Source organism: Wyeomyia smithii, chromosome 1 (genome assembly GCF_029784165.1).
Source record: "Wyeomyia smithii strain HCP4-BCI-WySm-NY-G18 chromosome 1, ASM2978416v1, whole genome shotgun sequence".
NCBI classification, from domain to species: Eukaryota; Metazoa; Arthropoda; class Insecta; order Diptera; family Culicidae; genus Wyeomyia; species Wyeomyia smithii.
Window position 1 is genome coordinate 195,931,826 of NC_073694.1, and position 13,257 is coordinate 195,945,082.

Genomic DNA, 13,257 nt, shown 5'->3' on the forward strand with positions numbered 1-13,257 from the left:
TCCTTACGACACTATCGTTTGATATTTCGGCATTGAGAAAGCTTTTTTATTGGAGACGCATGGTGGCCAACGTGTTCTTCAATGTATCCGCTGGCCACCATAAGTCTCCATTGGAAAAGTTTTCTCAATGCAGAAATATCAAAAGATAGGGTCTCAAAAGTCTTGAATCCTCCAAAACCCTCCGTTGAAATTTTCCAAATATACCTCCGTCAAAATTTGATACTTTATGTAAAATTTCCTGATAAGGTCTCCTGGATTGTGAACTCACCAAACGGTTTGTATCATGATTTTCGCATAGTTATCGTTCTTTAGAGTACAGGTTAATATTTTTCCTTGATTTTCGCATAGTTATCGTTCTTTAGAGTACAGGTTAATATTTTTCCGTGAAAGGTGCACTGATTATCTTTAATTTAACGCCAATAGATTCAAAATCAATTGAACGCCTCAAAAGTTACAAATGTTTGAAAATTATAAATTTAACGATTATTTTTTTACGAAAGTGAAAAGTGTCCAAATTGGGTAAAAAAGTTCAGAAATATCAGAACTATCAGAAACGCCGAAAATGTTAAAACAATAAAAATGTCGATTGTAAAAAATGATAAGAAGCCAAAAAAAAATATTAGTGTCAGAATTGTGAGATATTTCTTTTTGACTTCTGACGTAGAACTACGTTTCTCAGAAAGTTCGGCTTAATCGGGATATAAAATGAAAATCTAAAAACGGAATTAGTAAAAATATTAAGTAAAAAATTGTCCAATTTCCAGTGGTGATAGGTCGGCTAGTTTTCAATGCAGCAATCAATTGGAAAATCTTCTAGGCATTCGCTCAAATGCAGAAAAATGTAATTTGATTATTCTAACTATTGTACTATTGAAAATTGTCAAGCCTTGTTAATACACAGAATTCGACTTCTGATTGGTCGCTTAACCCATTCCCCACGAGTGATGCCATATGCCATCACCTGACATATAAACTTTGATAACAGTTTAACAATTATACTTGAAATTTCTAACGATGAAAATATTCTAAGCATTTAGAGAACAGATTGTTCTTCAATATACAATATAGTTTGTGCCAATTATGCATGCGGTTGCTAAGTAGTAGGAGTTTGAATGGAATTTTTCGATGTAAAAATTTATTTCTCTCCGCGGGGATAGGATTAATACTTACTTTCCCAAGCACGGTAGACAGAAATCAAGTAAATTGGAATGTACTATTTGGCATATATAAGATCCTGCTTCTGCCTGAACTGTTCATATTAGTTCTAGAAAGCGACTAGGACAGTCCTTACTAAGCACCAGCAACAGTGATAGCGGGTATCAGTAGCGATAGTACCACGGCCAGCCTTTGCAGCGGCAGTAAAAAGATGCCTTTTTGCGGTAGCGGGCAGCATCAGTAGTAGATACATCTGTCGACACTTCCTTTAATGAGAAGTTGCCGTATTTCGACAACACACACAAAGTTTTGGGATGCTGGCATTCATAATATGTAGTCCGTCAAATTTTCATTGTGGAAGCAGTTTTCCACTGTGTTATCAGAAGAATGCCTTATTCCCACTGACGGGAATAGCACGGAGAAATTGTTCTTTTGTGGAAAAATTAAATGTTCAACCGAGGAGTTAATATTTTCTGGTAACAGCAGCGTTAAACACAGCGAGTAAGTAGTTATGGCCACAGCGTCAGCGGTAGGTGCAACGGCACTTCCCTTAGTAAAATATAACAGAAGGACTGTATGCAAAGCCACGACCGCAAGTTGACGATTAACTGCACAAGGCTGTTTATAACATAATATTACTTGCATTGTTGTATTTGAGAAAGATCAATAACAATAATTTCTATCCAACACTAATAAAATAACCCTAGAAATAATTTGTTAACACTGAAAATATTCAAAATGGCATGTAAAGGGTGTACGGAATCAAATTGCATCATTTTCAACTGGCTGTCACTTTTTACTCATTGAGTGTTTTCTATTGAACATTCGGGTGAAATTTGTTCAATGTGTATTGTTGACACTGTTTTAGTTACACTCAGCTGCTAGTGCAATCGTTGTTAAAGCTTGGTATGCAGTTAAAAAAAGAGAGGGTCAAAAAATTTCGTCTTTTTCACCAAACAGAACTTCGACAGCTGAGTATACTTCACAGTGAAGTTTTCTGTGGTCAGTGAGCTCGGTTTCACTTGGTTGCTCCTTTTTTTCTCACAAATAAAAACATCTTGTGACTGAGAGACGACCAGATGAGCAAACAATTAACTGCCTGATTCATTCTGCGACCGAATAATGCTACTGCTCATTATTCTGTTCCAAAAAAGTGACATTTCGCTTCACAGCAGTATTTACACCAAGAAAAATGTATTGTCACTTTCGGTTTCTGATATCTTTTCAGCTGCGTACCGTTCATAAGAAGAAATTTCATTGCTTGATTCAGTGACTGAATTCAACATGGGATTTAGATAGGAAAAGAAATTTCTTTTCAACCGCATACCGCGTTCAAGATGGAGTCGGAAGAACAGAAAAGGCGTAGAAAAATTTTGCGCACCTACCTTGAAAACCCAAATCTTTCTCATCGTGCAATCAGCAGGAAGCAGGGAATTGCTCAATCTACGGTAACTGGCGTTTTAAATCGGAACAATGAGCGTTTTACCATCGACCGGAAAGAAAACAGTGGTTAAAATGGATCTCCGTATAGTCTGGAAGATCACAAGCGAGTAGTTCAAGCTTTTAAAAGGAATCCGAACAGTTCAGTTAGAGATGTGGCTAAAAAACTGCATTTTAGTAAAACTTTCGTTCAAGATGCGAAAATACGTGAAGGATTCCACACGTACAAAGTTCAGAAGGCGCCGAATCACAATGTACGGCAGAAAACGGTGGCGAAAACACGTGCAGGGAAGCTCTACACCCAGATGTTGATAAGACCAGATAGCCTTGTTAAGAACGACGAGACATATGTAAAAGCAGACTTCCGGCAGCTTCCGGGGCTCCAGTACTCCACCGCTCATCATAAATTCGAGATTCCTGAGGACGTTGAAAAGCAGAAGGTGTCAAAGTTTGTCAAAAAGTACATAGTTTGGCAAGCAATTTACTCGTGTGGGAAGCGGAGCAATTCAGAAAAACTGGGCCTTAATGAAGCAGGAACTTTGGAAACATCTTATGAGGATCCATTTTCGCGTCATATTCTCCTTCGATTCTTTAAAGGATGTAAAATCGAAGGAGGATAAGAGGCGAAAATGGATTTCCACACAAAAAAAACAGTGGTCCAAACGTTGTATAAAACCTTATGAGCAGTGTCAAGAGAAAAGTTTGTGCATTTGGATCTAGGTATGAAATTGAATAAAACGACCAGTGAAAAAACAAATAGCTTGTTTAATTTTACTACCTGAAAGTAAGAAGGCGATTGGTTGGATGAGTGAAATTTACCAAATCCTTTTTTGTGATGCAATTTGATTCCGTACACCCTTAAAAGTTGATTTATGGCCATTCGAAAATGCAACATGTTGACTTCCGGTTCCCGGAGAGTGGCCTAACATGGCCATATACTGCTAAATATGGGTATTTTCAAAACTAGTTGTCCAGAAGCCTGAAATCGACTCTAGATGCCACTTTCACATTTTGAAATCAAAAGTGGCAACTTCCGAATGGCAAAAAATTACCAAATACCGCCTTATAGAAGTATTTCCGTATACGGTATGATATTCATAGGCCGTAAAACGACCCTAGATTCCACTTGGAATCTATTTAGTGCCCCTACATCATTTTCAGAGTTATTTTATTAGTGTTGGATAAAAATTATTAACATTGATGATGATATAAGATAGTCCATCGTGATCTTAGCGTCTATCCTTCAAAGAATTATTGTGGAGGAGAATTTGCTTCGAACTTATCACTTGCAGTTACTCTCGAATGCAACAATGTAATTATTTGAAGAAACAGTTGTGTGTAGTTTAATTTTAACTTTGCGGACGAGGCTTTGCACATAATTCTTGTGATTTTTTTTTATTTATTTCGAAAATATCATTATTCAACTATTAGATTTAAATATTTAAGTTATTCAAGCAATTTTTAATTTTACCATATTTCGATAAATATCTGCCGATGGATTTCGTTGTGACGCTGGCTGAAATATTTTTTGACTTCATGATACCAAAATCGGTCGAGAACCTTATTCCGCAAAGTGTAAAGCTAGTTTTACGATCGATACTCGTAACAAATCATCACCAATATAGCTTATTAATTCGTTTTAGTTCCAGCCAGCGGAGCTGGGTTGTTGGGTTGGCTACTTACCCGTGACGTTTTCCCCCTGCGGCCGGGTGCGAAGTCGGCGTCATCCTCGCTGTAGGTGGTGTTCGTTGTGGAGAAATTCAGCTGCTCACTGCAGTACGAGTATCCGGGCACGGATGCTTCACTGGAAATGGATAAGGCAAGAAAGCAAAAAAAACTTAGTTGCACAATCTGCTCGCTGTTCCGGACTATTTTGAGACTGTCGTGGCAGCAAACTGAACTTTACTAATATTTTATTGAATTTGTTCCTAGCATGTGAATTGCAACAATAATTTGCTAGAAATGGCTTAAATTTAATCTATCACCCATCATGCTAGTATGCCCTTTAGTTGTTGCAGTGCCGACATTCTGGGCACAAATAAAACAATACTCGAATCAAACAAACTCCGTTTGGACAAACTCCAGCTGTAAACGAGTTGGTAAACACTTGAAATTCAATAGCGGCCTACATCTTTTACCCCTTACATCTAATTGAAATTGGCCAACTGACCTAGTGGGAACTGCTATTTAATGAAGCGGGTTGATTAATGTTCTACGCCTAATCTTATGCTGACTGTCAGATTCTGAAACCCCATTCTAGGGCAACTAACGCCACGAAACAATTAAGAAATTCGCTATTTGTCTATCTGCAATCGGGTGTGCTTAGGTTGCACGCCTGCAGATAAATATTTCCTGTGTGCCGCCTAATAGCCCTGAGTTAGAACCATTCTATTGAATCATATTGCACGTAACACGATCCCACGCTCGCCGCATGCAACTCTCGCTATTGCACAAGGGTCAACAACCGTTGCAGAATACTGGCCATTGCCATATCCAAGCGGCAGTTCGTGTACGGTTTGCGAGCAGAAAGGTGACACAATGCTCCGTAATCAACAATGGACGTTACCACCGTTGGAAGATCATAATGAGATTTCGTTCTTTAACGGGGAAAAAGGCAAAACATTGACTATAAAAGTGCCGAACACGTTGAGAAACACTCGCACTTGGCTCGGAAAACGTGGACCGCCGCTTTGTGACTCCACAAAGGCGTACACAGCGGCGAAAAAGCTGCCGCCGCCACGTTCTGTCGCTGGAATTTTTTCGCTCACCTGTGCTTTTGCGTGATTACCGATAGAAGCACGTGTGAACAAATTGTTTGCCTCGCACGATATACCTAGATACGTTTTGTTAGTACGTATGCGTCGACCAGCGAAGCTTCCGACCACCTACCGTGGTGGAACCGTTAAGTGAGAGTTCGTTTACGTTAATACGTTGCTATGTAGGCGGCGATGATGATGGTAAACAAAATATCCAAGCATGTGCTTTGCTTTTTGAAGGGAAGTTCGAGAATTCAACGCCTACTCGAAAATTTGTAGCATGAATAAATCGCTCTTTCAACACTCAACATGTACCTATAGGCGATTTAACGCAAAACTGTGACTGTGCGACTCCTGCATTTGCACTTTGGAACTGAGAAAATGTTATAAGTCGAATTCGACTTAGGTTATGTGCAACCGAGGAAATGTCTAGACTACAGAGTCAATGCTCGAATGTTTATATGGTCGGCGTGTGACCAATCCGAGCCAAGCGTTAGAATTAATAATCTATCTTCCATGTGAAAACGAAATCATTTGAATTACATTATAACGAAGTGCAAAGATGAAGTTGGCAAAAAAATTTACATAAAGCTTAATATATTTTAGCAAGAAGTAATATTTTGCATCAAGTAAACAATAGCAAGGGCTCAAAAATAAACTTGCTACTTAATGCTCACGAAGTGCATGCGATGTGCATTATTCTTACCAGCATACTAAACAATGTCACACCACTACCGGGCACAGACAAGCAACAGCAGTTTTTTTTTTCTAATTTACCGGAAGTAACTGCACTAGACCTAAACATTGTCAAATGAATGAGAAATTCTGCAAAACCTGTACGATGACACGTACCAACTCCAAACACGTTACCCAGTTGCCGGAATAGGTGGCAGAAACTGTATGCTAGCTAGCGGATGCCATCGTGTTCGGCAACGCGCCACAGCACGCCACAGTTCCGTTAACCAGGTCACCGTCGAGTCGCTGGTGGGCACTGGCCACACGATTACACGTGACCATTAATGGCTGCAGCAAAAAAGCTTAACCGACAATTTTGCAGCACAAATCGGGTTACCACCTGGCGGAAATTTGCAGTTATGCATAAGCACGTGAGCTAGTTTGTCAAAACAATTCGCGAACGGTTTAACAAGTTCGCCAATCGGAATTTGCCTAAAGATAGAGTTTTGAAATCCGAAGTCGCTGATGTTGTTGTTTGAATAACCTAGAAGCTTGATCGGCAGTAAACCGTTTTTTAGAAGATTGATCGGCAGCAAACCGTTTTTTTGGAGTTTTCAAATAATGCCCTATTCAGAACCATTAATGATGTATGCAACTCAACATAACCCTAAAGTTTAGATGTAGAGTAGATTCGAATGGTATTTGCTCCGTCAAGTTCGTCAAACTTGAACCTTGACGGAGTCGTCCAGTCGGAAATTTCTACCGTTCTAGATGTTGTCTTGCCGATTGAAATAATATTTCTCAGTATCGCTCCCCGTTTACCTTACGAGCCTTTACAATAGACTAGCGAACCTATACATTAGAGAAATGACAAGACACTCACCGTTAAGGCAACTGTCAACATCAAAACGGATAACGGCAATGCAAAATAATACAGCTCGCCCGTTTTGATGTTGACAGTTGCCTTAACGGTGAGTGTCTTGTCATTTCTATAATGTATAGGTTCGCTACAATAGACGGGCAATTTGCACAGCCGCCCGCGTTGTGTTTAGGATCGGCTTACACGTGACGCCATGACGCGAACGGGTCTGAATGCTGTTACCAGCGGGAGCGCCTCGTGACTGATTGCAAATTAATTCTATTACTGGTTGCACCCCTCGCGCGCTATTCATCGGACAATATGCAACTTAAGCTGGAGTAGTGTTCCCTCCGGAGCGGCGACTCGGAATAATTGTAGGATAAACATAAAAACACTTTTACTCCATTCTCGGCCTGCCCCGCAGTCGTCCCGACACTGGACGGCTGTGTTGGACCGTTCTAGAAGCTCATCATGATTTGGCCTAGCCTTGAGCAGGGCTATTAATTCCTTCTGCTGTGTAATGTCCTGTTTTGCATCCGTCGGGATAATTTGTTTGTTTTGTATTGTTTTCCTACCGATCACGTGCGTTTGTGCAGTTCCCACCCGGCTGCGGTCTCAAGGAATGCAAAGATTTCCTCATTCAACGGAGAGAGTAACGTATGCCGGTTGTTGTCGTCTGGAGAGTTATCAGCTTAATCGAAGGTCACACGAAAGCAAGTTAGCTGATCTTGGCAAAGCGGCTAATGGCAACTATTTGCGGTTTAATCTTCCTTTAAAACCTAATACCGAGCATAAGGTTTGAAAGTTTTTTAAGGAGAAACTGAAGGGTGATTTTTTTTGCAAACAATTTTGAGGTTAGGTTTCTTTCCACTTGACGTTTTTGAACGAGAAAGTCAGTTCCAACCTTCCAACCCAGCGCTCGAATTGCTACTCTATGCTACAGCGGTGCAAACAATCGATCAAAGTTTCACACGCGTAATTTTATTAATTTTTTTGAGAAAATTCTCTAGAGAAAATTTTCTTGCGAGCTAAATTCGGTTACTGATTTTTTTTTATTAAATCGTTAAAATATAGGCACTAAGGGTTACGGTTTAATTTTTATATATTGTCGTTTTAGAACGAAACTAAAGAATTTTTAGCAAAGAGAGCAATGCTCAAAATTGACAAACAGTGGTAGAAAGTATTGATAAAAATAAATAATAGTAATTCAGGTTTCTTTATTTTTGTGACCATCGAAAAAAGTTAAAAGGAAAAGGATCTTCTGGTAGCTCTGAGCATTGAATCTAAATATATAGAAAATACAGCTCTGTCTGTCTGTCTGATCCTTCTAGACCCTTTTTTTTTCTATGTGGACTCATCACTGCGGCCAGAGACATTTGATCTATTGTGATATTGCCCAGGTGTTTTCTGTATTCCGCACTCCATATTATTGCCCAGTATCACTATTAAAGTAAATGATACGTTTTTCATTTATAGCCGTGCTTGTGTGTTAGAGTCTACCCTTCCGTTTCAAACTTACTGCTCTACAATACCGAGCTTCTTTCTACTTTACCACTTCACCTAGCGTTCCACTCTGGTCAGGTTTATTCTAAAAGGGACTTATTATGTCAAGAGGAAGGAGTCTTATCGAAACCTCGTTCCTCGTGGCTATATCGCCAATTACAATTTCCTGGAGAGGATGAATATTCCTATGATCAGTTTTATTATAAGAAGGACTTATTTTGTCAAGAGGAAGGAGTCTTATCGAATTTGTATATAGAATTTCCTTTGAACCTGGAATGGTTTTTAAGATGGTTTATGACCCCTACCCTCTCCAGAAGCAAGGGGTCCCATACATATGACACACAAATTCGTGCATGACTCGAGAACTAATCAAGTAAATAGAGTCAAATGTGGTATGTAAGGGTTTTTATTTGGGCACGAAAAATGTTCCTATTGAAAAGCTCCCTCCACAAGAACACACGCGAATTTCTGCATAACTCGAGAATTAATAGGTGGTTTCTGATTATTTGACACCCTTTCCGTCTCTGGAAGGAGAGAGGGAAGGAGTTCATATAGAAATAAAACACATATTTAAATTATTTTCCCGAGAAACTAATCAAAATAATCAAGATGTTGCTCTACACGCCATTTTCTGGAAAATAGCCGAAAATGGCAGAATCACGCCCCAATACGGGTATTCTCGGAACTAGAATAATGCCAAGAGATCGACAATCAACTCCAGGCACCATTTTGAGATCCAAGATGACGACTTCTGGTTTCAGGAGAACAACTTAAAATCGCAATAATCGGAATTATGTTGAGACACGCCATTTTGAAAACATTTATTCTAAAAGTAAAAAAAAATAAAAAAAAAAAAACAATTAATAAAACGACAATCATCTTTAGCGTGTCAGAAGCTGACGTCTTCGCAGATTCCCTTCCGGAGCACACACGCTTAATTCCGCGAGAGTATATGCGACTCAATTCCGTTGGTCAGGATCTTCACAACAAAGATGACTTGTGTGTTGGATCTCCTCCTTTCCAATATCTCAATGCAATGGTGCTCATAGGGAGACAGGTTCATAGCATTGTGCCAGGGAAGATGCCTTAGTGCCATATGCACGAATCTGACTTAGATGGACTCCGGCAAACGTTAACGAATGAGAAACAGTTTATCGAAAAACGGTCCTAATGATTGCACGTCTTGCTTGGGAATGACTGAAAATCTTCTCCAGGAGCGCTTGTCAACTTCTCAAGGCCTACTTGGCAGTGCCTACTGCGACACCCCCTTTTGATTAGGGAGCCCAAAGCCCAACTGTTCGTCGTAGGTATCCGAATCATCCAACGTCCAGCGCCTTCGTAAAGATGTCCGCCTACTGCTTGTCGGTCCGAATAGGTTTCACTTGTATGTATTCGGCTGCGATGTAGTCGCGTATAGAAAGTTCTATGATATCAGGTTTTAGTCATTCTTACGCAATTACGGTTGTCCTCATAGATCGTTACCGGTTGCAATATCTTAACACTAACATCATGCAGAAAACCGGCTAGCCAAATCACCTCTGTCACATCGTACTTCTTGCTTGACCACGAGACTGTGGTAGTTAGCTCCAAATCAGAAGCCAAACAAGAACCACTATTCTGTCCGGCTCAGTGTAAGGGAAACAATCTTCGTTATATTGCACTAACAATTTTGCTTGCCAATTTGTTCCAAAGCTGGTATCATTTTGGGGAGCTGCGTAGCCGCAAGGTTACAGAGTCCGCTTTTACAAGCGGATGGTCGTGGGTTCGAATCTTAGTAGAGCCAGGCCATCCGATGTCAAAAAGGACTTAAGCATGGGTTAATTCTCAGGCTCCCCACCAGTTACCCTTCCTTTCCGCTGAAATCTACAAATACCTTTGCGTGAGTTCCTCTTAACAAAAAATAAGTCCCTCTTATCAATGAAACTGGCCAGAAGGACGCACGACGAAACTTCTCCAGGAAATTTAATTGGTGATATTTGGCAAGAGGAACGAGAATCGGTATAGTAGAACAGTAAGCGTGTAAAGGAAGATTAGCACATTGCACACAAGCACTGATGAACAATAATAATAAGCATGCCACTTCTCAATAGAGGTATTGCTATTAACAGAAGTGCGGGATACAGCAGACACCCGGGCATATCTCACAATAGATCTACGATTCTGGTCGCAGTGAGGAAGTCCATACAGGAAAAAAAAATCATTTTGGAGGGTAGCCAATCGTTACAATTTTTTTGGCTCATGGGGTCTAAGGGGTCATCCACAAATTACGTAAGGGTTTAGGGGGAGAGGGAGGGTATCCAAATTTCTTACGAATGCTTACGAAGAGAGAGAGGGGAACTCGAAAAAATCTTACGTAAGATTGGAAAATTTAAAATACAAACGAAAAAATACAAAATCAAAAAAAAAAATTTGAATTACATAGTTGAATTATTTTTTGCTGAGATCCTAAAAGTTGAACCTTGCGAAAGCAGTGAACTCGCTTCAACTGAATGAATATGTACTTTACTTCGTTAACTGAATTTTTGTTTTGTTTTTATTCACTTCTAATACGCTTTATGTTGAAAAAAAATTTTCTTCAGATTTTCCCCAAAAGGAAAATCTTACATAAGATTTGACAGAGGAGGGGGGGCGATGTAAAATCGTACTAAGCCTTATGATTGGGGGTCGGGGGGTCAAAAGTTTCGAAAAAAGTCCTTACATAATTTGTGGATGACGCCTTCGGTTCTCTGCTGGTTCGAGACACATGTCATAAAACTTTAAAAATCCGTATCCTGTCAAGGTCTGGTATTGCGTTCATTCACTTCTCTGCACGCGTTACGTCTCCAGCTGAAGCCACCGTATGGCAATCGTTCAAGAGGTGCGTTGCCGGTGCCGGAGCCGTTTCCGACCAGAAACATTTTCAGAGCTTTTGAATTAGGGAAAATTGATCTCAGATTTTCAACCAGCGTCTTATTAAAGCGTTGAGTTACCTCGTTTTTAGTGGGGTTCATTGATTCTTGTATCGAATCCAGTTACTTTACAAATCCAAGCGTCATCTCGTGTTTCGGAAGGTTGTTCAGTGCTTGTTAACTTGCCGGACTCATACGACGATGCCATAACTTACTTATCTCTGCTACGTTTTCCCGTTTTCCCGTAGATATTCCTTTGTTAGACATACTTTGAATTATTCCATCATTCTTTCCGACTAGTGTCAAGGCATTCTTGGCCACATCGATAATTTCTTCGAATGACAGTTCTTCTGTATGTTCTCGACCTTATTAGAACGATGACACTTGCTAGTAAACTCCTGCTTCTTCCTTCCTGTCGTTGTCGTTTTTGCGGTGTAGCTTCACCGCGGACTACACTTTGTCCTATAACTGTTTTTTTTTTCATTTTCCGGACTATCCCGGCCTAACCTTTTCCTTCCTCCTTCCGTAATTATGCCAACTGCTTCCTTAGCAACGTTTAACTTGAAACGGATTTTTTCACAACGATTTTCTTTTGGGGCTCCCACATTAGAAGATTTCATCTATTGTGAATCTAACGAGAATTGTCTCGGCCTTTCTGTCGGTTTGTTTCCACTTCGTGAGTGCATCGTCTGCCGCCGAAGCTGGTTCTGTCAGCACAAATGAACCGTTAACTTTACGTCTTTCCCGTGAGCGCTTATCAACTTCTCAAGGGCTGCTTAGCAGTGCCTACTTCTTAAAAACGTTAGTGACTCACCTGCAGCTCAAATCACCCTGCGTCCGACCCTGCTTCTATGCGGTCAATCCAAATTTTGTTGAATGGACACCAAGCAAAACAACAGCAGATTCAAGCATCGAACTATCAGGGTGCAGTAAAATGATTTCATGTACATTGGATCTCGGAAACCGTAGGTAATTCTGATAATGGAACCCAACTGCCTGTTGGCTCGTAAGATGGCATCCGCGTAGTGTGTCCGGAATGTAAGCTGGCTATCCAAAATTACACAAAGATCTCTAACATGTCACACGCACTGAAGTCCTTGTCCAAAGGAGCTGCATGGAAAGCTGTTTTGTTGTAACTTCCTGCTGAAGATGAAGACGTTACATTTATCTACGCACAAGGTAAGGAGATTTCTGTTGCTCCAATTCCACCATCAAATAACTTTTAAAGTTTCAAGGTAGGCTACAATCATGAAACCTTACACATCGTCCGCAAAGAGGAGCCGTTACCTCGCGGTAAGATAGCAGTAAGAAGAAGAGCTCCAGAAGAAGTAGTGGATGACTCAAATTGTGACGACCCAATCTAACACATACAACTCTGTTAGTCAGATATGATCGAAACTATCTCACAAGTATGGCAGAGGACCCTAGCAGTTTTCGGAGAAGTATGTCATGATCTACACGTAGGCTGACCAGACGTACCGTTTTAAACGGGATAGTACCGTTTTTTCGACTATTTTTAACCGTCCCGTCTATTTGCCATTTTGTACCGTTTTCGGATACTCCCAGGAAAAATCTTAAATAAAGCTTTGCATTCAAATTTTCCTAAATGGAAAATAAGTTTCCAAGCAGCCAGGATTTTTCTCATACTACTGAGTACGTTTTGTGCATTCCTGACAGTACCGCACCACTGGAAGGACATCCGGACCTCTTCTATCGTGAGCTGATGAAAAAGTCGCCCTTGAACGTTCAGACCATGATAATTGTTAGTCAAAATCTCGATCATCATGTGACAAGTTTCAGGAACTCATTGCTCAAAATCACACTCTTCAGGATCGGGCAAGTTCATCAAAGCAATGAATATATGTTTGTATGCTTTAGTAGGTAAAAATTTCCATAAATTATTTTAACATGTGTCCCGTTTTTTGAGCCCATTTGTCCCGTTTTTATCCCGAGAAAATCTGGTCAGCCTATCTACACGGTT

The 13,257-nt window shown here is 40.2% G+C and overlaps 1 protein-coding gene across 1 annotated transcript in view; it reads right to left on the reverse strand.

Moving 5' to 3' along the window:
* The window catches only part of LOC129720491 (transcription factor cwo), a 54,193-nt gene that overhangs the window by 8,221 nt on the left and 32,715 nt on the right, over positions 1 to 13,257 (reverse strand). Inside the window, exon 2 of the mRNA XM_055671975.1 lies at positions 4,279 to 4,399. Coding sequence (XP_055527950.1) covers positions 4,279 to 4,399 — 121 coding nt within the window. The remainder of the gene's footprint in view (positions 1 to 4,278; positions 4,400 to 13,257) is intronic.